The 27,957-nt window shown below is 38.0% G+C and overlaps 1 protein-coding gene across 1 annotated transcript in view; it reads right to left on the bottom strand.

Annotated features, from left to right (window-relative positions):
- Window positions 1-4,433: 4,433 nt before the first annotated feature.
- Sorcs1 (sortilin related VPS10 domain containing receptor 1) overlaps window positions 4,434-27,957 on the bottom strand; it is a 600,968-nt gene continuing 577,444 nt past the window's right edge. The window contains exon 26 of the mRNA XM_045156924.1: window positions 4,434-4,452. Coding sequence (XP_045012859.1) covers window positions 4,449-4,452 — 4 coding nt within the window. The 3' untranslated portion in view covers window positions 4,434-4,448. The remainder of the gene's footprint in view (window positions 4,453-27,957) is intronic.

Raw genomic sequence — 27,957 nt, 5'->3', positions numbered from 1 at the left:
TCCACAGACAAAATTATCCCAAACTTTGCTCCAACAAGTACCCCACATATCATTCCTTTTCAATCCCTTAACTCAGCATATCTTCAAATTTTCCTACCAGATATGCATACAGGCAGATGCTGGAGGACTGGACATCTCCTTTTTCTGAGTAAACTGCAGTGATCTTCAGCTGAGAGTATGCCTGACACCTATAACCCCTAAACAAGAAGATTGGGATTTTTGAAGCCAGCATGGGCTACATGGTTTCAAACCAAACTTTGGTAAAGAGTATAATCTTGTCTCAAATAAAATAAATAGTCATTTACCTACTAAGTCATAACCTCAGTTAATAGTAGCAAAACACAAGTGTTTTATGCCTTTCAAAGAGTTTGCAGTTTATGTCCACTATTAAGTTGCACATTACCTTGTACATCATTATATACGGTAGAAACTCGCCTGTATGCTTTTGCTTCCTGGTTATCTGGTGCTGCCCTCAGCCAATGGAGTTCCATGGCAAGAATACATGCACACATTAGTACAGGTACAAAGAAGAAATCCAATGTAATGAAAGCACCATTGCTCAACAGTGACCAGAGGATTTTTTTTTTTCATGCCTGTTCTCCCTGGCTTTATTTTTAAAATGGTTATGAAAGAGTATTTGTGAAATTTTATATTCTTTGTATTGTAGAACCAGAAAACAATTCATCCTCATGACAACTCATGTCAAAAACAGAATTTATAATGGCAGGTGAGACTATAATAATAGGAACAGATGAACTTCAATTTTTTTTGTTTATTTTTTTTTATTATTTGAGAGGGACAGAGAGAGAGAAAGAGAAAGATAGATAGAGAGAGCAAGGGCTGGAGAGATGGCTTAGCAGTTAAGCGCTTTCCTGTGAAGCCTACGGACCCCAATTCAAGGCTCTATTCCCTAGGACCCATGTTAGCCAGATGCACAAGGGGGAGCATGAGTCTGGAGTTCATTTGCAGTGGCTGGAGGCCCTGGCGTGCCCATTCTCTCTTTCTCTCTCTCTCTCTCTCTCTCTCTATGTGCATTTCTCTGTCTGTCACTTTCAAATGAGTAAATTTCAAAAAATAAAATAAAATAAATAAATAAATAAAGAAAGAAAGAAAGAAAGAAAGAAAGAAAGAAAGAAAGAAAGAAAGAAAGAAAGAGTGAATGGGAGCACCAGTGCCTCCAGCCACTGCAAACAAACTCCAGATGCATGTGCCACCTTGTGCAGCTGGCTAACCTGGGTCCTGGGGAATTCAGACTTGAACTGGGGTCCTTAGGGTTCACAGGCAAGAGCTTAACCACTAAGCCATTTCTCCAGCCCAAAACAGATAAACTTTTAAAAGCAAAGATTTATTTCTATTCAACTACCTTAAAAAAGTACACAAAATTGAAAAGTCCACATGTAGGAATTACCCACAATTGTTTCAATATATAACATAACAGTTACTTTTTTTTTTCAGAAATTACCCTGACACTTTGAAGGCTACTTAAGATTCAGCAATCAAACTTAAAAATGCATAATAGTTTACATTATTATTATTTCAACAATGAACATTTGTACAGATTAGTTCTATATGAACATAGCAGCAGGCAGATGATTCTTATTATTGTAAGATCATAAGTTAAATCATCTTGGCTAGCCTCAGATAACACAAATCTTAAGTATCTTAAATATCTTGAAGTCTTAAATATCTGACAGTTTGAGTGCAAATTTTATTTCTTATGTTATTTTTTCCAAAGACATGAGATCCAAAATTTTCCTCTTGAAATAATTCATCAAACTTTTATGGTTTGAAGAGAGAGAAGGAAATCTGGAAAAAGTCTGCTGAGTTTGGGGAATTAGGTAAATGCAATGAAGATCACAATCTTTGGCATGTCTTCAATTATCTAACTTTGAAATTAATTACAAGGCACAAATCAAATTATCTGGATTAAGAGTACATTGATTTCTGAATAATGTATTAGCACAATTTTTATAGTTGTTTTATAATACAGTTTTACTTATTTGAAAGGAGAGGATGAAAGAGAGAGAGAATGGGCAGGCAAGCCCTCTAGCAACTTGCAAGCAAACTTGAGATGCATGGCCCACTTCTTGCATGTGACTCTACACAGGTACAGGGGTTATCAAACCCGTGTCCTTAGGCTTTGCCAGCAAGTGCCTTAACCACTGAGACATCCCCCACCCCACAATTTTTGTATTTTTGAATAGTCATTTCTGCGTGTGTTGCTTTTCTAATATTTTTCAAGAACCAAGATCTGGAATCATTGATGTTCCATCTCCAAGAGTATATATAAGAAAAAAGTCCATTTTGAAAGCTTTGCCATATAATTTCTCATCTGAATATCTTTAGAAAAGTTATTAAAGGGCCTTTAATCTCAGGATTTGTGTGGCTGAGGTGGGAAGATTATTGTGAGCTTGAGGTTAGCCTGGCCTAAAAATAGACCCTACTTAAAAAAAAAATACACATAATAAAAAGGAAATAAGAAAAGTGAAACCTGGAGGGGTGTGGCTTTTAGGGTACATAAGGGTATCTGTGTTCTTTTTTTTTTTTTTTTTTTACTTTTTATTTTATTAAAATTAAGGTAGGGTTTACTCTAGCCCAAGCTAACCTAGAATTCACTATGTAGTTTAAGGGTGGCCTCAAACTCATAGCAATCCTCCTACCTCTGCCTCCCAAGTGTTGGGATTAAAGGCATGTGCCACCATGCTGGGTATTTTCTTTTAAAGTTTATTTTTAAAAACAAATGAACTCCAGATGCATGTGCTACCTTGTACATCTGGCTTTACATGGGCCCGGGGAAATAAAAAAAAGAAAAGAAAAGTTATTAAAATTTTCTGAAGAGTTATATTTATAAAACAAGTTTAAAGGTCTCTTGTAAAAACCTTACCCCAAAAGTTTAACATTAAGGTATGAAGGGGTTTAGTGTTTGGAACAAGGGTTTCCAGCAACTCAGAGCCACCTCGTCTCAGCTGAGATTCCTGTGCCCTCTCCTTTCTTGGTGTGCATTTGTCCTTCTGTAGAGAAGAGCCATGATGCTGGAAGGTGTTTACGTGGAGCCTGAACACAAACTTTAGAAACAAAACCACTGCTTACTTCTAATACAGAGTTCATGTTTTAGATTTGAGAAATGTGTTTTGGACCTGGTATAAGACTGGCAACAGCAGTCAAGCATCTGCTGCTGAGGTCTAACTATATTTCATTTGCCACTGTGAATTATTTCCTCATCCTTGTTGAGAGAACACAGCTCACCTGAAATGCTGAGGTATCATAAAATCATTCTTGAATAATGCATTCTGGTTGAAGCAGGGATGTATCAGTCAGCAAGATTCTCAGGCCATAAGGTTGCAGTAATCAAGTCAAGTAATCAATGGGTTTTATAGCCATAATACATTAATTCTTCCTTCGTTTAAAATAATCTGAGTAGCTAAAAGCTTCTGATGATTTTCTCACTATAAAATTTAGCTGTTTGAAAATGAATTGTTTTCTAAAATCGACTGAGTAAATTCTGTAAATCTCACTTCTGAAATTTTGCTAATCCAACCCCATGTAAACATATTCCTTTCTAAATCACAGTATGTACTCATAGTGTTCATTTGTGTTTCTGGACTCTGCATCAAAAATAAAAATAAAAATAAAAATTCTACATGATTAAACGGAACCTATTATCTTGTTCCTTATTTACATAATAAATCAGATCAATAGTGTGGGTCATTGAATTCTAGTTATAGCATCTAACATGTAATGCTTTTAACCCTACTGTCAATTGAAATAATTTTAGGGAGATATAATGATTTCACATTGTAAAATTACAAATGGACCTTCTAGAATGTGCACTCTTTTAATATGTAGATTTCAGCCATGTGGTATGTAAGTAAATGGAAGTTGGGGGTTGGCCCACTACACAATGACTGATAATCCTACTTTTGAAATTCAATAATGCATTAGTGTACTATATATACAAACTTTCCTCACAGTTCAAACGAATACAGCAATGGTGTGTGCTTATAACACTCTCTTCTGCTTATTTTATGTTTTGAAATCAATTGCATGATCCTCAATGGAGGAATACACCAAAAATAAAACTAAGCTCAAGTCATTAAATCATTTAGTATAAATGATTAAATTACTAAAACACACAAAATGAAAGTAATATTGCAAACTTCATATTCATTTCCTTCACAAATAATATGTATATCCATTATCTATGAACAAACTATATCAATGTTTTCATGACAATATTATAATTGCAACTTATATACACAGATTTTGACATAATGAACAATTAAATTAATGTGAAATATAGCAACATTGGTGCATCTATCCATTAAAGTAAGGGTTCACCAATTAGAAGTGAACATATATTCTTTAGTTACTGATTTGTCTGGCCAAGCTTGAAGATGAGTGAGTCAGCTTCTCCAGAAACTAGATCCAGTAGATTTCTGATAAATAATTCATCTACAGAAAAAAAAAATGGATGAGAAACAGAACAGTAAGTTCATCCAAGGAAATTAGCATAATACTGAAAAGGAAGTAGTAAAGAATATTGATCACCCATAGCTCTACTATTCATTTGTAATGAATTTTGATTGAGCAATTGAATAGGTTCTGTAGAAATTTAAAATTATCAGTAAAATGTTAATAAACTTTTGCAAAGCTTTAAGGTAATGAGATAGTTCTACTGCAGAGCCTAGATAGCATAATCAATCAAAAGCAAGGGATAAGCCGGGTGTGGTGGCGCATGCCTTAAATCCCAGCACTTGGGAGGCAGAGTAGGAGGATTGCCATGAGTTTGAGGCCACCCTGAGACTCCTTAGTGAATTCCAGGTCAGCCTGGGCTAGAGTGAGACCCTATCTCTAAAAACGAAACAAAACAAAACAAAAAGTAAGGGATGAAATGTCTTTTCTGGGATTGTTTATTAAAGGATGATAAGTGAAAGATTGAACAAAGATATGGATTCTGGAAATAGGGTGAAGACTGGTGGCCTCAGCAGAAACACCATTAACAGAGTAAAACTAAAGACAAAATAAATACAATAAGATCATAATTCCATATAGGATGCCTCATGGAGATCTCAATATCTGTTTGAATTGACCTGCATTCTTGCAACATTTTTCTTGGCTTTTTATAAGCAACGCTTGGATGGAGTAGAAACATAATAAAACACAAATACAGTGATCCAGTAATTAAGTTGTGATTCATCAAATTCAAGAGCTAATCAAAGGAAATGTTCTTGTATGTGAAGACAAGTTAGGAGGATGGTAATTTCATGTTTAACATTGACAAAGTCCTGTCAATTTTATATGATCATGCTAGTATACTTAATAGTATGACTCTCCCTAATCAATAAATTTCCCTCTGATTACTACAAGTCACATTTTCCTATCATTTCTGTAATTGCAAATCTAGGTGATAAACTCTCCTGAAACATGGAATCATCATGGACATTCTTAGCTATTAGTACAGTCTTAGTGGATCTTTTGTTACATTTATTTACTTGAGTTTCTTTAATAAATACTATAGCAGTCTACCTTCCCCAGAAGAAACCAACACCATAATTAATACAGACCTTTGAGGTTTAATTTCCTTCATGAGAAGAGTAAACTCTATATATAGCACAGTAAAAATGTGAATATTTTAAATTTCTCAGCTCGGTTCCATGTAATTTTCTTATAAAACTTGATGTTGTAGAATGACAATAGTTCTATTTATCTACGCCTACATCAACATTTATGCCTCTAATAGCATTAGATAGTATTCAAAAAATATAGTATGAATGAGTAAAGCTTGCTTACATGGTAGTAAAGGCATAATCAAAAGCATAATCAATTCAAAAACATGACAAAAATAAAAAAAAAACTTTATTTTAAAAAATAGAGATTAGGGTTGGAGAGATGGCTTAGTGGTTAAGTGCTTGCCTGAGAAGCCTAAGGACCCTGGTTCAAGGCTTGATTCCCCAGGACCCATGTTATCCAGATGCACAAGGGGATGTACATGTCTGGAGTTTGGTTGCAGTGGCTGGAAGCACTGGCAAGCCCATTCTCTCCCTCTCTCTCTCTCTCTCTCTCTCTCTCTCTCTCTCTCTCTCTCTCTCTCTCTCTCTCTCTCTCTGCCTCTTCCTCTCTCAGTCTGTTGCTCTCAAATAAATAAATTAAAAATAAACAAAAAATTAAAAAAATAGAGATTCAATTTTTTTTTTATATTAGTGAGTTGAGCTTAATATGTTGAAGGAACTTATTTCAGCTTCAGATATGTAATCGTCTTTTGAAGATTTTAATTCCAACAAATCACACATTTCCTGACACATGGAAAATATTCAAGAAAGTCACATTAGATAAATGAATGAATGTTTCAGTTTTGAGAGAGCAATAGAGTTGGGACTAGGTACCTTATCAGAAAGACTAGAGTTTTAAGGAGGGATGGTGGGTAGTAGAGTTAGGTGACTGGCAGCTACATGGTTCTGCTGTTGGTGCCACATGGGCTATGTGCAGGAGATCTTCCTGCTCACTCTGCAGCTCTCAGTCCAGTCCACATGCAAAGTCGTGGGCTCCTCCATTGCATTCCTTTGTCCAAGACTTACTGTGCAATATGTATAGATTTAAATGTCTTGTTCTAACTTTCAAGGATTTCTCTGATCCGTGGCCTACTATGAAATCCCCCACTCTTCTGTTCACATCCCTATACCTCTATCCTTTACTTGTGTGAGTTCTCATTCTTTCCTGATCCATGAACACTGAGCGATCACTCCCAACTCTGTGACCAATATCCAGTTCTTTCTGCAGTGAATGCTGTTTGCTGCCATCTAATTTGCCCAATTCCACCCAGTCTTCAAAATCTAAGCTCAGGTTCTCTGTAAAACATTTTCCAATTGTTGAACACTTTTTTACTCACTGTTAACTTATTTAAAATGCAAATTACCTGAAGCCAGAGCTATATCTTTGATGTGCAGGGGTAGGTTTTAAAACTTCTTGTATTCAGGCTGGAGAGATGGCTTAGCAGTTAAGCGCTTGCCTGTGAAGCCTAAGGACTCCGGTTCGAGGCTCGATTCTCCAGGACCTACGTTAGCCAGATGCACAGGCAGGCACATGTGTCTGGAGTTTGTTTGCAGTGGCTGGAAGCCCTGGCACACCCATTATTCTCTTTCTGTATGTCCCTCTTTCTGTCTCTGTCATTCTCAAATAAATAAATAAAAGCGAACAATAAAAAGTTAAAGAAAAAAAAAAACTTCTTGTACTCTAGAGGTAAAAGTCAATATGTAAATAAATAAAACTTAAAATGAGCATAGACAATTGAATATGTACAGAATGATATGGGAATGACTTTATAACTCATATCATCTTCATTGCATATTTGAAAATACATCATGAATGTTTGTGTTTCCTCCTTTCTGGTATTGGGTCTGCATTTTTGGTTGTGGATATGTACATTGAGAATAAGCACAAGGTCTCCCTGTGTTTGTGTGTGCTCACTGTGCCTGCTGTAATTTCTGAATGCTTAAATTTCTTTTTATGTGGGGACTTTTAGATTTTTAGGGGAAAAAGAAAATTATTATATTATTTGGGAAACATTTTTTTTTCCATACAACTTAGTTAAAATAGCTAATTCATGAACGGAAAATGTAGTTTGAAATTCTCAACAAATTGCTAGAGTAATGTAAAATAAAATAAAACTGTATATGCTTAGAAAATTTTGGGGTCTATATCATATAAATTAAAATATTTTGTCATTAAATGACACCTGGACAAGTTATTTAAATAATAAAGCTAAAGAGAGTGGGAGAGAGGTTTCAATGTAAAATGTCCATCATAAGTTCATAGATCCCAGCTGGTGATATTTTGGAAGGTTATGGGGCTTTGATGGAGAAAGAGGCTTACTGAGGGATGAGTCTTGTGGCTTTATAACCTCTCTTAAATGCATACACAGAATTGAACATCTTTCTGGATTTCAGATTTTTCATTATAAAATTAGTGCTTAGGATCAATGTATAAATCCAGAATAGTACTTGGGAGGCAGAGTTCAAGGGCAGCCTTGGCTACATGAGAACTCAATTTTTAAAAAGAGTATGAAAAGAAAGAAAAAGGAAGAAAGAAATGAAACAAAGAAGAAAGAAGGAAGGAAAGACTGAGGGACAAGGAGAGAGGAAGCAGTGGCAATGAATAATGAAACCATGTGTTATAGATTCTCATTCTTGCATATCTTTCAGCTAAAGGCGCATTCAAACTTTACACACGAAATGTATGGCAGAACTAAAATGTAGACAAGACCTCCAAGTAATTTGATATTTATGAAAAATGCACAATTTCAGTATTAGGATAAACAAATCATGTAGTAGCCTATCTTTTAGAAAATTATTAAAACTAGAAATCTAGATGGTCATGACAGTCATAGATACTGCCACAAAGAAAAAACATTTCTCTTCACCATGGGATCCTCATGGCTTATCTCCCTACGCATGTAGTCCCTTAGCACTGGGTCTGCCATTATGTGAAGTAGATTGTCCAGAACAGTATAGGGTCCATTGTTTTAATTATTTTTTAAAGTATTTATTTTTTTTTTATTTTTTGAGATGGAGAGAGAGGGGTAGGTAGATATAGAGAGATGAAAGAAAGAGAGAGAGGGAGAGAATTGGAGTGTCAGGGCCTACAGCCACTGCAAGAGCACTCTAGATGCATGCACCACCTTGTACATATGACCTACATGAGTCTTGGCGAATCAAACCTCAGTCCTTAAGCTTTGCAAGCAAGTGCCTTAACTGCAAAGCCATCCCTCCAGCCCAAAACTGATGGTTCTGATTGGTTCCATTCTTGCCTCTTCACCCTTTGTTATAGACAGCCAACATTGCTGGGATGAACATCCAGACCAGGCCCAGTTTAGAGGAGGAAGGACTTATTGCAACTCACAGATCCAAGGGGAAGTTCTATCAATGTCAGAACAAGCCGGCCCCTTTTCACGGATTCAAGCAGACATAAACCACCAACAACCAGCAAATGCCAAAAAGCAGTAACAAGCCAAAATGCACTGGCAGCAAAGTGCTCTGTACACCTTTTGTGGTGGGATTCAGATCTGCCTCCAAACACACCTTTGGGCTGTACCCCAGGATCTGCCTCCAATGACACCTCCTCCAGCCAAGCGGCTAGAAACCCAAGCTACAAGCTGTAATAAAACTCTTGAGTGTATAGAGGAAATATATTCAAACTACCACACACTTGTGATGATTTATCTTGTCAACTTGACAGGACCTACAGTCACTAAGTAATCAAGCCTCTGGGCATGCCTGTGAGGCACGGCTAGGTTGGGTTAATTGGAGAGGGAAGAACCACCGTCATCACAGGCAGCACCATTCCATGGGCCGAGGTACTGGACTGGGTAAAGAGGACATAGCTGCTGAGCACAAGCATTGTCTCTGCTTCCTGACTGTGGACACGATGTCTCCAACTGTCTCACGTTCCTGCTTCTGTGCCTTCCTTGCCATGGTACACTATAATTGTGCACCAAGACAAATCACTCCTCTTTAACTTGCTTTTGTCAGGTACTTTGTAAGAGCAGTAAGAAAGTAACCAAGACAACCACAATCTTGGAAAATGTCCATGACAAGCTTTGTAATCATTCATTATTTTTATCAGTACTTTTAAAGGTGATTAATTGCATCTTGATTGTTGAATTGTGATGATGACCATAATTATCCTTTTTAATATATGAATAAATACAGTACTTGGCACATAACTAAAAGAGGGACCAAGGGGAGGGGGAAGGTCACGGATGAGCCTAATAATGGTACCAAACTGACTGTATTTGCTGAATACAAAACTAATTAATAAAAAAAATTAAAAATCCTTGTACTTCCTACCCCAATATTTGTTTTGTTTTCTTGAATTTCATCTATTAATTATGTCTTCCTGAATCATCTCTGATCGATTAAAAGATAAGAAAAGACACAGGTGTCATGGTTAATGGTTATAATCCCAGATCTCAGGAGAATAAGGAAGAGATATTTCTGGTTTCAAAGGGAGACTGGACTATAGAATGAGTTCTAGGCCAGCCTGGGCTACAGTGACATTATACTGAGACTCTGCCACGGGAAAAAAAGAATTCAGGAAAACAAGCAAAATATTTTACTACCTTTTATGGTTATGTATATTGCTGGTTGCATATTAATAAATAGTAATATATGCCAAATTGATGAATAAAGATGTGGATCCGCCATGCAGAAATGATGAAAAGATATCAATAAAGATAAAAAATCTTATGGGTTGGTAGTTCTAAAACCATGGAAACTATAAATTATAATATAACAAATCTCTAAGGAAATGTTTCTTGTTTTTTTTTTTTATTAAACTAAATTAGAAAGACATAAGCCAAATGCTATCAGGAGTATCCTCTGTCTGCAAAGACTGGGCTCCTTGATATGATAGTGAAATTGTTAAACAATGTAGTACAAAAGCTATTGAGCATTGTGGAACACACGTTTAAACCCAGCACCTGGGGGATAGAGGTAGGAGGAGGATCACTGGCAGTTTGAGGCCAGCCTAAGATTCCAAGTCGCCCAGGCTAGAATGAGAACATACCAAAACAAGAAAAAAAAAAAAAATCAGATTTAGCCAAGAGGTATTTGAAATTAAGTTTGGCATGAATAAGAAGTATGTTAACCTGATTAAGTCTTTTGTGATTTTATGCTAGAACAATAAAATTTATTTTATCAAAATTTATGTTGCAATGCTGACCCACTGATGTTGACACGAGCTCAGTTCACTTTCCCATGCAGAAGTTTGTTTCAGTTGTTCAGAGATTGGTATTTCCCATTTTTCCCCCCCTAAGGAAGACTTATGGAGTATAGATTGGCATGAGTCTGAAGCTCCAGCCTCAGAGAAAGACACTGAGACCAGTTGCTTGTGAACAGGATTCATTCTATTCTGTGCTGTCCTCCTCTACTATTCTATCCTGTGGTGGTTTGATTCAGATGCCCCGATAAACTTAGCTGTTCTGGATGCTAGGTTCCCCAGCAGATGGCAATTGGAAATTAAAGCCTCCTGGAAGTGGTGTATTGTTGGGGTATATTATAGCCAGTGTCCCCTTGAGAGTGTTTGGCACACTCTCCTGTTGCTATGGCCCACCTTATGTTGGCCAGGGAGTGAAGTCCACCCTCTGCTCATGTCATCATTTTTCCCTGCCATCGTGGAGCTTCCCCTTGAGCCTATAAGCCAAAATAAACATCTTTTTTTAAAATATTTTTTGTTCATTTTATTTATTTATTTATTTGAGAACAACAGACACAGAGAGAAAGACAGATAGAGGGAGAGAGAGAGAATGGGTGTGCCAGGGCTTCCAGCCTCTGCAAATGAACTCCAGACGCGTGCGCCCCCTTGTGCATCTGGCTAACGTGGGACCTGGGGAACCGAGCCTCGAACCGGGGTCCATAGGCTTCATAGGCGAGCGCTTAATCGCTAAGCCATCTCTACAGCCCAACCTCTTTTTCCCTACAAGCTTCTGCTCTTGGTCAGGTGATTTCTACCAGCCATAACGCTAACCTGACTGCAAAAAACCCTCAATAGCACTATTTAATTGTCCATTCCAGTCTCAAGGATATATTTGGCATTGGGTGAAAACAGTATACTGATTCATCAAATGCATCTAATAACACTATGGGAAATGTCATATCTCACTCTGATATTCATCCCATTGAGGAAAATATCACTCTCAGTTTGCAAATAACAAAATGAAAAGTTGTTTATATTAACCAGACCTGTATTAAAATTACAGTTTTGTTGTTTTCCTTGAATACTTATCTAACTTTTCACTGTACAGTATGAGCATTCTTTCCTCCAAGAGTCAATGTGAAGAACATGTGTATTCATAGCACTTCCTCTTCCATATCTGATCATTCTCACAGGTCACATGGGCTGGAAAGTGACCAGCGTCAAGCCCCCTGCAGTGTATTCCTATCCTAGTATGATTCACTCTCACATTGTTATTGCCAAGGGAATTTATAGCTTATTGTTTTGCTTAGGTATGGCTCAAACTCAGGAGTCAGGGAAGTGTTCCAACATTTCATAAATAATGTATCCTTTTGATCAAATTCCACCTGATACTTCAGTAAAATTGAGCAGAGGCTATCACTACAGGGCACCTTGGGTAGATCAGAGACCAATATTGCAGAACTCCCCCCCCCCCCCCGCAACCGCAATCTCCTCAGATCATGACGATAAATAATGAATCTGAAGTTTCCTGATGTCTTTCCTGCCATGAAGTTTAAATTAGATGTGGCACCCCCTGGGAACCATTCAAAAGAGCTCTAATGACAGTGTAAAAATATTGAAAGAAGCTAAATGAGATTCTTTTACTTAAATATACATAACTATATATGTACTAACTTCACTTCAATGAAATGAAAAGGAGAGAGCTAGCTTTGAATGCTAATATCAGTCCTTTACTGCTTGACTTTATATATAAATGCCAATAGTTCTGAGGCTTTGCAAGATGGATATTTATAATTACTGCACATTTCATTAGCTAAAAAGCCAGCATTAGAAGGTAAAAATTAGATTTTAATGAACAATTCTTTGGAAGGATGTCACGAATTGGTATCTGGAGGATATAATCATGACTTAAAAATCAAGTAGATTAAATGAGTCTAGGAAAGAACTAGATAGAATGAAGATTAAAATAACTTCAAAGACAGGCTCTTCTTGAACCACTTTTCCCAACCCCTGGGGGAAAATGAAGTAGAAAGAAAAGAAATAAGAAAGAATAATAAATGTATGCTTTAAAAAATGTAATTTGTATCTTAAAGCTTTATATTTGATGGGGAAGATTTGGTTTGACAATTTCTATAGTTGTGATTTAACATAGTAAATTAAAGGCTTGGGCAGCAAATAAATAGTCTCAGTGATTGGTGGTGAAATTCAATGGCCTTCCACAAGTTACTGTCCAGGCTTGGCCTTGTCAGACTTCATGAATCCAATACCATCCCAGTAGAGGTTAATAACTGAGATAAATAGAAGGTATAGGTTTTCTAATGCAGCCTGGGAGGAGATCTTCTGCTGATGTTGATAGAAATGATTACTAGTAATATTGCTATCACAGCCAAATGTGTGAAGCTGTTTTCCACACCATGTACTGTGATAATGCTCTATATACATAAAACATATTCACTTGAGGAAATGAGTTAACAAAAAGATTTAGGAGCCAAAACCAAGAAGGACCTTGCTTAGCTTCAGTTTATTCCTGCTAAGTATCATGCACTCTATTATAATAGCTTTCTATTAGCTCATCTTCAAATTGCATTTATATGTTTTAAAATAGAAGTTAATGTTTTTTTCTGTTTTTTTTTTAATAAAAGAAAAGAAAGGATTGACCTCTATCAATTTAGTAGTGATCACTGAGCATAAACATTTGACTCCAAATGCTAGTTTTTATGTGTTTGAAACCACTGTGATGGCCTAGGCAGTGTTGTAGATTACAAAGCCTGTGCTGTTTGAAGTGGAGCAAGAAATACAATGCAGTTGAGGCAGTGCTCCAGGAATGCTCAGCTCCCACGCATGGTAATCCATAATCTCCTTCCCCTTTCCTAAAATACAGCTTATGTCTACAGTTACGTTCTGAAATATCTTTCCATCTACTATGACTCATATTTTATAAATGAAACTCTATCTGTGATGGTTCGCAATTCTGTTATAAGAACATCAGTAGCAGATGATTTCAATATCTGATCCTACTGAACTGTTTAAGATATTTTGCCCCTTCCACCAAGTTGATATACACATATGGTATTAATATTTTTCTGAATGTGTGTTCATATGCGATTCACACATGGACAAAGGTTAGGGAATGAACACATATAATTACTATGAGTTGAAATAGAACATCGTTAGATACCATTCTATTCTTCTATCATCTGATAATGCTAATTAGGTAATAGTTAAGTTTTTCCTTATATTCTCTGCTATTTGCTGAAATATTGAGTTCCCATCACAGCACATGTGCTTATCATGATATTTAGTGCTACCAACTCTGTCTGCTAAAATCTATGTAAGATTTAGATAAAATTGAGTACGTTTATGAAGCTATCCATTGTTAAGATAGTTAAAGCCCTCAATTCCATACCAGTGTACTCACAACAATGTGGGAAGATCCTTTTTACACTGTGATATTTCAATTTTCACCTATGTCTTTGGGAAGGTAAGGCCCACAACTTCTTACCTTGTCACTGTCATTGATGTCTATGCATTCTAACCACATTCACTTAATGTTACTGAATTATTCATGCCTGAAATGAAACTCAAGACTGATATTAAATTTACTTTTTGTAAAATTCTAAGTCAAAGTGATAAATATCATTTAAAAAAACTGATTCATCCTTATATCAAGAAGTCATTACTTAAATTTGTAAACAGTGAATGGAAATGCAAAATAGATATACACAACAGGCATTTTTTGTTGTTGTTGTTTGTTTTGTTTTTAAGGTAGGCTCTTATGCTAGCTCAGGCAGACCTGGAATTCACTATATAGTCTCAGGGTGGACTTGAACTCACAGAGGTGCTCCTACCTCTGCCTCCCGAGTACTGGGAATAAAGGTGTGCACCACCATGCCAGGCTTGCACAACAGTTTTTAAATCTGCTGTGAACATGCAAGGAGAGACACTGAATATTAAATCTTGATTTGGAGACTTTGTTTCCTAAAAAGAAACACTAGCTGGAAGTTAGGAGCCTTTGCCTCAGACTCACTGTGTCTTCTAGCATTTTGGGCTCTGTACCTGCTGCTTTGCCTCTGATCCAAAATCTGAATACCTTATTCCATTGCTCACAACATACCTTTACTGAAGGCACTCATTCAAACTGCCTACTCTACACATGTAAGCCGTAGAATCAGAAGATTCTGAAATTAGCAAGAAAACAATCCATTAATGTATGACTGGAGACCACATGTAACATAATAATATCATCTGAGCATTTGCAATTACCATGCAATTACTATCATCTTGACCCCCACCCCCAACTAGTCAGAATTTATTAAGCACACATTATTTAGCAGGCCCTGTAATAGAAGTGAATGAATTATCTCTACTACCAATGAGAAAGTCGCAAGGAAGATAGCAGTGATTTATACATTATACAAATGAAACTTAATAAAATATGCACAAAGCCAGTGATATTGTCAGCAACAGACCCAAGTACTATCAGAGTCCAAAGCCACTGATTTCTACCATATTGGCCTACCTTCACCTTGTCAACATGTCTGGCTTCTCTCATACAATATGGGTGCATATACCAAGGGAAACTGGCATCTCTATTTTACATGAGTACTTAACAATAGGCAGACCCCCAGAGAGGAAAATTACAAGGATCACTAAAAACAAAGGAAAACATTATTTTACTATTAAAAATATTATTAAAAAGATTCATAATATCACAATACTAGAACAAGTCTATATAAATCTCTGAAGTGAGACATAAAACCTTTAAAACATAACTTTCCATGAGCTGATACTCAGCTCTGTCTCTTAAAAATGTGAAATTGTATGATTTGTAGCCATAACATCCAAATTCTAATGAGGCACATAATAAGTACATTTCAATTAGCAATATATATTGAAAAGTATATTTTAGGCAAGGGAAATCTTAATATACATGTACAGTAAATTGGATGTATTTCATGCATTTTTGTTAAGATACATCCCAAACATTTCATGATATTACCAAGAATAAATTTTGCTGTTGCTTGTTAATCTTCATTTATCATTTCAGTGAGTCTTTTTTAAAGCATTTTTTGTTTATTTTTATTTATTTATTTGAGAGCAACAGACAGAGAGAAAGGGGCAGATATACATAGAGAGAATGGGCACGCCAGGGCCTCCAGCCACTGCAAACGAATTCCAGACGCGTGAGCCCCCTTGTGCATCTGGCTAATGTGGGTCCTGGGAAATCAAGCCTTGAACCGGGGTCCTTAGACTTCACAGGCAAGTGCTTAACCACTAAGCCATTTCTCCAGCCCCTCAAAGTGTTTTGATAAATCATTTATAATATTGCTATGAAATCAAACACCTGCTGTCTGTCAGGGCAGTATAAACCCTTATTTTCTTTTCTGACTGTCCAAGAATCATTCAGTCCAGGACTTCAGCTTCTGTATAAAATGCTTTGAATTAACTAAAATTTTATCCCCTATTTTCTTTCTCTGGGCAAAGGGGGAATGCAAGTCATAAATTTCCATAATAGTGCTCAGGCAGGTCACATCACCATTTTTCATATTATGGTTGTGCCTTACTAATTCATATTTTAAGTAAAATTTAAATATGTACAAGATGTTTAAGAGAAAAAGCAAATTAAAATATTAGAATATGAAGAAATCTTTTAGGAGATTTTATAATTAAGTCCAAAGAGTTTATAAGCTCTCAGATGTTCAGTGACATCTGCCATGGGAATCACTCCATAATTTACCAGAATTATTTTTAGGAAAATATGTCATTACTTCTGAAAAGTGGTAAGGTATATCTGAAAGAGTGTTGGATTTGTTTTACTTTCTACCCTTGACTAACTTTAAAGTATCCATAAAAGAAAGGATGGGACAATAGACATCATAATCAGTGGCAGAATAGCTTGATCCCCAATGAAAGAATACTGGGCTTAGAAAGCTATGAGCAAAATAGGCAACTACACTCTCAGTTCCATTGAAACTTACCTTAAATGTCCAGCTGTACTATTTAATGTTATAATAATAAAAGCATTAAGGCTTTTATCTATTTATTTTCCTTTTTGTAGATAATGGCAATCAAACCGATGGTTTCATGTATGGGATCCAAGCATTCAGCACATCCTCTGAACTTTGCTATAGTAACTGAAAGTGTCACAGAAATAACACATCTTTTGCCCATAGTATGAAATGAGCAATTGCTGTAAATAGAGAATAATCTAGTTCAACTATTTTAACAGTAAAGTGTCACTGTGTTGTTATATTCCATGTGAGCAAAATAATCCATCATTTATACAGCACCAACTCCCCTGCATGTCAACACATAAATCTGGCTTGCTGTTTCTTACAAGTTCTCAATCATCTTTACATGAGTAAACAGTCATATTCTAAAGGAGGCAAACATCCTAATATATTCCTGCTATTATTGTTCCTTGGAAAATATCCAAAACCTCAATAAGGCAGTGATTGGAAATGCACAAAGTATTTTAATATCCTAATTATTTTGATTTAACTTCCTCTAATAGCTTAAATTGATACTGAATTTATTTAGAACCCATTAGAGGGTTTTTTTTTTTTCAACAGATAATAAACACAGGCTGAACTTAATCTCAAGACAAAATTAATTATTCATGTTTCAAATTGCTGATACACTTTTCCAAAAGCCTGCCACCTCCTTCTACATTGAGGCTTTTATTTTAATTCCCTTTCCATTTTAGGAACGTAATTACCAGCAGTGTATATGTCATCATGGAGTGCTTTGAGGCTTTCTATCCAGGGATCTGAACAAATAAAACAGACCCTCAGAGCTACAGAGAAAGAGGGAAGGTCAGTATCAAGTCAATGGTACCATCTCAGCCTACCACCCTCTGGGCACGGAGGGAGAATGAACAAAGAATAAAATCTCTTGGGCATTAACAAAGGAACCTATCATGACACAGTCTCAGTCGCTCTGCAAACAACTCTAGGTTATATGTTTGTTGATCACATATCGCATATATATATATATCATATGTTCTTTAAGTTAATGTTTATCTTTCAGTCACTTGCTGCCCTTAAAGGTGTTTTTCTTTTTTTTATTGTGAAATGTGGTTCATGAACATACTATAATTTGGTCATTTATCTCCTTTACTATCCTTTGCCCCATCTTCTCTGTGGGGCACAGGTTAGGGCCTGGGCCACTGAGGGTTAAAAGGGGCCTGAGCTGCCAGGGACAAGTAAGGCCCCCCCCCCCCAGGCTACAGGAAGCCAGTCCCTCTCCAAGCCTGGGACACCTGGACATCCTGAGACTTAGGCTTCGCCCATAGCTCTGTGACTGTTAGTCAGTTGCCTAGGAAAGTCCTTATCAGCCAGCAGCCTTCACAGAGCCCATCTTCCTGGGACCCTCTTCCCAGCCACTATCTAGATCACCTGACTCTCTCCCTAGGTGCTGGAATGAGCATCCCTAGGCATTGGCTAGCAACCTTTGAAACCACTATTCCCCTTAAGCACCTCCTCCTGCTCTCTCTCAACTGCTCATAAACCCTTTTCCCTATTGAATAAATGGAGCTATGCCCTCAAGATGTTTCCATCATGCTCAGGCTGCTCAAGACCCTGCTCTCCAGGGTTGCCTGGATGCCTTCAGGGAGACGTCTCGAGGATCCAGGGACCCACACTTCTCCACCTCCATTCCATTATAGCCTCTCGTGTTTCCAACTGTATTTCTTCTACTTTGATAGTCCTCCATCATCTATGTGAAATATTTGTGGGATCAATACTGTTCAGGTCTTGGGGAGGTAACAACTGCTGACCACTGCTATGAGTTCATGAATGCCATGATCAGGTTGTGTAAGCACTCCTAAGTACCTTCATTCTCTTTCCCTCTTTCTGTCTGTTCTTCTTTGGTCCCTGAACCTTGGAGGGCACGACAGAGTTGCCTGACTTTGCACTGAGCTCTCAGCAGCCTCTTATTTCATCACTTTGGTGAGTTTTGAGCCTCTGCAGCCATCTAGAGGAGTGGGTTTTTGACTGAACGAAAGTGATGCATATTTGGCATGACATGTTTGCACTAGGACTGGCTGTGAAGGATACCAAGATTACATGATATGCTTTTCCTCCTATGGAAGAAACCCCTATTGTAAAAAGGCAGAAATGTTGAGCAAACACATGATTTATTGTGAAAAACTGAAGGGTAAATTTGGAAGAAAGTTGACCATTGCTTCATTGAGGGGATACTTAAGTATTCAAATGGAAATAATATATTGACAAAAGAGTATGTTCTCTAGATGATCCAGACAGTCTTGAAAATCGATGTTCTGTGTGATTCTGATATGAACATTATTAATTTAGGCTTTTATTTCTCCCTCCATCCCCCCCACCTCTGTGTGTGTGTGTGTGTGTGTGTGTGTGTGTGTGTGTGTGTGTGTGTGTATAAGTATGCCAGGGTCTCTTGCTGATGCAAATTAACACTGGACACTTGTGTTACTTTTGTGCCTTATTTATGTGGATGGCTTGGGACTTGAACTCGGGCCAGCAACCCAGCAGGCTTTGCAAACAAATGCCTTTATCTGCTGAGCCATTTTTCCAGCCCCAACATAAGTATTATTTTGGCTAAATCTCTGACTCTTTAGCCAGCCTCTCCTTCTGTGAAGATAAAGCTATGTTCCCATATCAAAGACATTTATGAACTACAGTGAAAGATAAGGGTGAGATGGCTCAGTTGGTAAAATGCTTGTTCATGCAAGCATGAGGACCTTTGTTTGAATCCCAGGTACCCATTATCTCTGTAAAATATGTACATTATTTTTCTTTTAAAAGGAAAATAAAATCAAGTGGGTTGGTGCACACCTATAATCCCAATGGTAGATAAGCAGAGACAAGAGGATCTTTGGAGGTCTCTGGCCATTTAATCTGTCCAGTTTGGTGAGCGACAGGGGCTCATTAAGAGACTTTGTCTCAAGAATAAGATGGAAAAGATGGAAAGCAATAGAATACAACAGCTGATATGAACATCTAGGCTACACATGCATACAAACACACACACACCACCTATAACAAAAGAACATAGAGCGAAACCACAGCCTTATCAAAGTGTTAGATGATATGATTCTAGTGCAGCTATATAAGCCATTCCATTTCTTCTATGGTATGGTATAGTACTTTGCAAAAGCAGTAAACCTAATTTATTGGTTTTGCATTTTTTTCTTTTATCCTTTTTTTTTTTTTTTTTTTTTTTTTTTTTTTTTTTTTAATTTGAGACAGTCTCATGTTGCCCAAGATAGGTTTGAACTTGTTATATGGTCCTTAATAACCTTAAATTTTTTTCTGCCTCAACCTTCCAGGTTCAGAAATTTCAGGTGTAGGCCACCACAAGCAGCAATTGTTTGCATTTTTATGAATAGGATTAATGTTATTGGTATTTGTTGCAGTCAGGTTTGCATTGCTGGTAGAAATCACCCAACTAACAGCAACTTGTGGATAAAAGAAGAGGTTTAGTTTGGCTTATGGGCTCAAGTGGAAGCTCCACAATGGCAGAGGGAAGCAATGGCATGAGCAGAGGCTGGACATCACCCCCTGGCCAACATAAGGTGGACAAAAGGAACAGGAGAGTGCGTGAAACACTGGCAAGGGGAAACTGGCTATAACAACCATAAGCCTGCCCCCAACAATGACACTGCCTCCAGGAGGCATTATTTACCAAATTTCCATCAGCTGGGAACCTAACATTCCAAACACCTAACTTTATGGGGGGACACCTGAATCAAACCACCAAAGTATTATTATTGCTATTATTATTGTTATTGTTATTATTATGATATTCATGCATTTGTGTGATGTCAGTGACAAACTATAAGGACTTGCACATGCTAGGAATGTACTCTGCACATGAACTATATCCCCGACCCACTTTCTTTTTATTTTTTTTTTTACATTTTTAAAATTTGAAAGAGAAAGGCAGAGAGGAAGAGAGAGATAATGGGCACTCCAGGGCCTCCAGTTACTGAGAATGAACTTCAGATGCATGTGCTATCTAGTGCATCTGGCTTGTGTGGGTTCTGGGGAATAGAACCTGGGTCCTTAGGCTTTAACTGCTAGGCCATCTTGCCAGTCTCCCAGTCTCCCCAGCCCTCTATTTTTTTTTTTTTTCTTGGCAGCAGGCCTAGCAGATGAAGAGCATTTCTAATGAAAACAGGTCTAATTTTTTTTTCTTTTTCCTGCTTCTCTCAGGACCAGTTTTCTTTATTTTTAATGGGCTTCAATTATGATGTTACCCACAACACAAGGGAGAGGAAATTATGACATAAGTGATAAATGGTATGATTCACAATACTTGTTTTTCTTTTGTGTAGGTAGCATCACAAGTCATCTGTCCTGATATTAGTTTCTGTGCTCTCAGGCCAGAGTATTCTAGGCTCCAGCTGGACCCTGCATACGCCTGGCTCCAGCATGCCAGTGATGGGCTCTCCAAAGATCCCATTTAGCTGGGATTACTGGATTCCAAAACATGGAGGACTCTTCCCTTTTATGTCATTGTCATCTGCTCCAATTACAAATTATCCTAGCTGCACTGTCATACTTTCTATGAAGACTCTCATGGTGAAAGTTTGGCTATTTATTTAAAATTCCTGGAATTGACTCCTGGCTCCAATACTTGATAGCTGCTTGGGTTTGTTTCCATTAGTTATTTAAAATCTGCTAAAACTTTGCTCATTTTTAAATGTTAAAATAATCTTAAGTACCTAAAACATTCATCACAGTGCTTGGCATATAATATGTGACTGAGAAATAGCAATTAGTGTCACAGAAGCCTTTAATAAACTTGTTCCTCACATAGAAAATTTCCAGCAATTTTTTTGCCACATTTTTAGCATAAACTGTCCCACTGTTTTTTTTTTTGTTTGTTTTGTTTTGTTTTTTGTTTTTTTTTTTTTTTTTTTTTTTTACAGCTCCTTTATTTGGAATTTTTTTTCAGGTATGGCATTCTAATTCAATTTTGGAGCTAAGGATGCATGAGCTGTTTGTTTTGTTTTTACCATCACATCTTCTAGAATGCATTCATATAATGGTTGCCCAGCCGTGTTTGCTGTGTGAATAGATAAATACATGGGTGCCCTAGCTGATTTCTGGAGTATGCCCTCTAACTATGCATCAGCACATTTTACTTGTTTATTCTTCCATCCACACACTAGTTTGAGGTTTGCATTAGCTCCCAGCCTGTGGACAGCTCCTTCCCTTTTCAGACTGCTCTGAGCACCGGGCAGGTGGCCTGAGGTTCTCCACAGCACTGAGACCCATTAAGGAAGGTGAGATCTCACAGCAGCAAGGCTGAAGGCCCTTGACTCCAGGACACATGAGCAGAGAAGGAGTATGGATAACTGAATAACTGACAATAGAACATGTTAAATTTCCAAGAGAAGCTTCAAGCCTCACAGTTCAAACATGCCCTCACCAAGGATTTAAGACCGTCTTTCTAGAAAGATCACTGTACAGTTTTCACTTGAGTATAGGCCTGACTCTGCTATTTGAGATGGGGTAATGACACTGTATGTCTGAACTAAGAGTAGAAGCAGAAAGGACCAGACCAGGTTTCTTTTCTGTAAAAGTGAAAAAATAAAATAAAAAAGCACACAGCTTTCTTCCCAGACCGCTTCCAAATGTACAGTTATATAAATATACAATGCATTATAAACAGAATAATACAAAGTATAATGATATGTGAAGAAAGGAGTGGTTAAAAATAGAAGCACTTAGATGTCTGCTCCACAATAGCTGAAAGCCTCACGTACATGCAGTAAGCTTATACCATTCAGCCATGGTTTGACTGTTTCCAAAATGAAAATCGCTTGGGTGAAGTCATACCATGGGAAGAGAGGAGTACATGTTAAATCCTTTATTAAACTCCTCAAAAGCAGCTTTAGAATAGTGATCATGATTGTTTTAAATTTTTCTTTATTTTCTTTATTTTGGTTTTTCTTTTTTGAATTAATTAATTTCTTTATTTATTATTAATTCGTTCTGTACTGAGTGAATACAGCCAATTTGGAACCATTATTAGGCTCATCCGTGACATACCCCCTCCCTTTGGCCCCTCCTTGTTGAGGTGTATGGGTCATGCATTCTGGAGTTAGCCCACAGTTATGGGTAGGATAAATGTCTCTGCATATCATGACCCAACATGTTTTTTTTTTTTTTTAAATTTGCCATAACCCACATGATCTGAGTAGAGGAGTGCACACTTCATTCGTCTGCTTGTTTTTTTCCCTCATTTAAGGGAGCTTGGATGAGTAAGAGAAACTTCAGATAATGAATCCTTACACATTCTTGGGGGGGAACAGATGATGAAAACTTAGCTCTCTTCTCTTTTCTGCTCTATGGAGTGTGAATTTTTTTTTTCTTTTTCTTTTTCTTTTTTTTCTTTTTTTTTACTTGAGAGCGACAGACACAGAGAGAAAGACAGATAGAGGGAGAAAGAGAATGGGCGCGCCAGGGCTTCCAGCCTCTGCAAACGAACTCCAGACGCGTGCGCCCCCTTGTGCATCTGGCTAACGTGGGACCTGGGGACCCGAGCCTCGAACCGGGGTCCTTAGGCTTCACAGGCAAGCGCTTAACCGCTAAGCCATCTCTCCAGCCCGAGTGTGAATTTTTAAATAGAGGGGACTGGATTTAAATAATGTCTTTGTTCAGAGTCTGAGAACTGAAACCTTTGTAAGGAACGTAGCTAGCACGCACTGCGGGGCTGGTGAGAGGCGGCTCAGAGCTAACCGCACCAGCGGTTGTAAGCACAAGGGCCTTAGAGGGCCTGAGACTGCTGAGTTCTGCGCGTGGTCATGCATGTCGTTAACCTCATTTCCTGCCAGGGGTAGAAAATGGAGAATCACTAGGACTAGGTGACTGAAATAAACTGCAACTCCAAGCTGAGTGAGAGACTCTTCTCATGGAAACAAGTGAATGCGCTCGAAGAAGAGAATGCCAGGTGATGCTCTCTGGCCCTACACAGGGAACATGCATGTCTGTACACACAAGTGATTACACCACACACACATCCCACCGTACAACAATGCTCTACATGCCCCGCCCCCAATCTAGAAGTTTGTAAAACCCAGCTCTGCGTGCACGCATATTTGTGCTATGAGATGCTATAAAGGAGGCAGGAGGTGAGCAGAAGGGGGTGGAAAAAGCTGTTTGCCATGTAAAAGTATTTCTCAATAACCCACAAATGTTCCATTCCTTGGCAGTGTACTACCCATAAAATTAAGTCTGAAGTGCTAATTTGGCACAATTTTTTATTCATAACATCAATTCTCAACATTAATTTTGACATGTTCTTTTTATAAGACTTACAATTGGAACTGAAATATTACTTGGCAAAGTGGTACTTGGTGAGATTATGATGGAGTCTTTGCTTCTGGCTAAAGGAAACCAGCGGGCTTTATTCCTTCTGGGTACAGAGGAGCTATTTCCTTACTGGACCCAACATTCTGCTCTGACTCAAACTCTTTGCCATTGGCTCCGGAGAGTTGATAAATGGCACTTATTTGCTACTCACAACCTATTGTGAAAGCTCATATATCACAGAAAACTCCCCAAACCATTTGTTTGAGCTGCCTCTTGATAAACTATGAGGTTAGAAACCTGTCAGAGTTCACGGGTTCAACTCTCAAGTCTAAACTCCACTCATCACATCACTTGCTTTTTTACTCCTGCCCCTATGTTCAACACTTTGATGATGAAAACACTTCCCAGAGGAGGGCTAGGTGCCAGAGAAACTTCATTTGTGTGTGCTTATGTGCGTGGGCATACAAGTCTGTAGCTATGGCCAGGATGGGGTGCAGGGAAGTTGTGCTTATAGATAGGAGAAAAAAAAAAAAAAAAGGAAGGTGCAGAAGAATGGCTTTGTAATTGAACACTGAAAATTTGAGAGGTTGTGTACATGTAATAAAATGAGTGTATGCTAAAGTTGTTTCCTTTCCACAAAATTAATGCATTTCTTTATCATCATTAGGGTATTTTTCTCATCTATGTGTTCCATGTAATTTTTATATATTCATGTATTCATTATAGGATAAGGTTTTACTCTGTGGCTTAAGCTGGCCTGGAATTCACTATACAGCTCAAGCTGGCCTTGAATGCTCAGCAGTTCTTTTGCTTCCCATGTGCTGGGGTTACAGATGTGAACAGGGTTCATATATCTGATTCCATTTAACAATATAATCTATAAAATTCATATTCTGTTCATATGTCTTACAATGTGTACTATAACACAGAATTATTTGAAGTATTTGTGAAATCCAAAATATATTTCTCTATGTAACCCTCTAATGGTTACTATGAGCGATATTAAAAATTAGTGACTTAGCATTAATAACAAACAAACATCACAATCAGAATGGCTACTATTAATAAATCAAATGACAATACTGACAGGGCTTTGGAGAAAATAATAATAAGAAAACCCTTAATCACTTTGGATGGAATGTAAACTAGTATAGCCATCATGTAGAGGCTTCTAAAAAAGCTATAAAAATAGAACAACCATAGGGCACAGCTATGCCACTACTGGGCATATAGCCCATGGATTCTTTCATTTACTAGAGAAACTTCCTCTTCCACGATTGTTGCTGATAGAAAATGGACTCAGCCTAGATGCCCATGAACTGATAAGTGGATAATGAATAGGCGGCACATATGCACAATGGAGTATTATTCGGATGTACAGAAAAATGAAATTTGAAATGAAATGGGTAGATCTGGAAAATAGTGTTGTAAATGTAACCCCAGGCTCAGGAAGACAGATCTTAATGCATGCCTTTTTCACATGTGAATCTTAACTTTGAAATTTCAGATTTGCATGTAAATTGGAGTCATTAGTCAATAGAGGTTAGGAAACTACGAAAGGACCGAGAGTGGAGTAAGGAGGAGGCTTAAAGCTATGTAAATGTAGTTATTTACATAGTAGATACATCGATAGTGGGAGGACGCGTGGGGCAGGGTGGGAAGGTGTGAGGGGGACTAGGAGAGGGGCAGGAGAAGGGGGTGGGGATAACCAAACCAAAGTCATGACGAAGGGGCTCTAGGGAACCCTATATTGTTGTTATCAAACTTAGATGAATATAATTTTAAAGAGAGAATTTGGGCAGAAGTACTGGTGGGGATGGAGGGGATGGAAAATGCTGCTTGCCACAGCTATAGGTTGATGTAGGAAAATCCCAGCATCAGAGGTGAGATATCCCAGGCAGTTGCTTGTCAGGGAAGCCCCCGAGGTCTCAGTAATAATGCATCTGCTACTAATGCTTTTGGCTGCTCACCAAAAATGGATGGTAAACCTCCATTGCTGAAGACATCACATGCCTTGGTTGCAGGATATAGTGAAATCAAGCTGGAGCAAACTGAGCTGGAAGACTCTTTCCTGCTGGTTAGCTGTCATAGTGGTAAAAAGTCACTCTCCATTAAAGAATCTACTTGTCTTGTACAGAAGGTAGCAAGAACAGAAAACAACGAAAATCTATCAGCAAGACAAGAAAAGATAGCTGACTCCCTATCAAGAGATGAGGCACCCCTTGCACCCCGGCCCTGGTGAAACCACGGACGAATTGGCAGGATGAGCAAGAGTGCTACTTCCAGGGCGAGCCTGACCATCAATGCCAGGGTGATGGAAACAGACATTGAGGTCACTCTAAACGTACCAAAGCAGAAATCAAGAAGCTGCTGACAGCTCAACACTAAGGTAGACATGAAACACCCACTATGGCTCAGGGAATTTTGTGGAAGAGGGAGCAGAAAGATTTTAAGAGCCACCGGGCAGGAGCGAATATCCAGAGGCATCTCCCCACCCCACAATAAGTGGCTGCTTCTCTCACAACTCATGGTGAATACCAGAATCCCATTAAGGAGGGCCTCTGAGTAATGGGGACAGGGAGGGGGGAAATGATAGCGCCAAGACATGATGTGTCCATATGGAGAGTCTACTTAATAATAATAATAATAATAAAGCCTCTGTCAGCCTGGCATGGTGGTGCACACCTTTAATCCCAGAAGTGTCTATGCTCCACTTCCTTTGAGACAGTGTCTCTTGCCACTGCAAACAAACTGACAGACAGATTCAGTTGGCCTGAGAGCTTCAGATGCTCCTGACTCCATCTCCCATTGTCCAAACTGAATTGGGATCACAGGTGGATACATTACTTTGCATCCAGCTTTACATGGGTGCTGGCCAATTAAACCTGGGAAGGCAGGCTTTGCACAAAAGCTCTTTTAATCACTGATCCATTTCCCTAGACCATGAATTTTATTTCAAAATTTTGAAAAAAATATGCACAATTGTTCTTTTTTAAAACAGATTTTTTAAAATGTTATTTATTTATTTACTTATTTGCGATGGGAAAGAGGCAAAGTGAGAGAGAGAGAGAGACAGAATGAGCACTCCAGGGCTTCCAGCCACTACAAACTCCATGTGGCTTACAAGGGTACTGGGGAATTGAACCGAGGTCCTTTGGCTTTGCAGATAAGCACCTTAGCCACTAAGCAATCTCTCCAGCTCCAAAATTGTTCTTTAAATACTTTTTATTCCCCTTAATTTTTTCCCTTGGATGGATTTCACTCATTTTAGACCAACTCATTATTCCAGAGGTCACCAAGACCATGGCTTCTTTATTCAGTCCTATGTTGTCTTTATGCTCTTTGTCAAGTTTTCTAACATTCTCTTGTGCAATTTCTAATCTTGACTAATTTAATACATTACTGTTTAAATTGACATGTCTTATTTCCTTATTTTTTTATATTTAGATATTCTATTGATTCTTTTATAGTTTTCATCTTAATCTTGAACAACTTACACATGTCCCAAAGCGCTCCCATGGTGCTATTTTTGGCATTTCTGGTTCTTTTCACGTTGTACTAGACTAGATAATTCTCCTGCTTAAAGAGTGCATTTGCTTCTTTTGCTGTCTTGTCATAGCTCAGTAGTGTAACCGTTACGTTGCAGAATGTCTAGGTTGTGCTGTTTTCCTTTAAAGAGCATGTGACTTTGCTCTGTCAGGTACTCGTATATGGATTAATATCACACTCTTGTGGTGAGTTTTGAAGCTTTTCCCTGTTGGGTCTAAAGATAGAGCAACTTTCATTTCAAGACAGCTCCAGCTCCCTCCTGACATGTACAGTGTCTTGGGATGCCACTCACTGCTCTAATAGGTTCAAGAAACTCTCCCCTCTGTTTGTCTGGAGTGCCAATACCTTGACGATGTAAGCTTCATGTCTTGTTCAGCTTATTGTCCTGTGGTCCACATTTGTTCTCTCTTCTGGAGTT

Source organism: Jaculus jaculus, chromosome 1, assembly GCF_020740685.1.
Source record: "Jaculus jaculus isolate mJacJac1 chromosome 1, mJacJac1.mat.Y.cur, whole genome shotgun sequence".
Classification (NCBI taxonomy): Eukaryota; Metazoa; Chordata; class Mammalia; order Rodentia; family Dipodidae; genus Jaculus; species Jaculus jaculus.
Note: the sequence above shows the minus strand (reverse complement) of the source record. Positions and strands in the feature narration are given on the sequence as shown.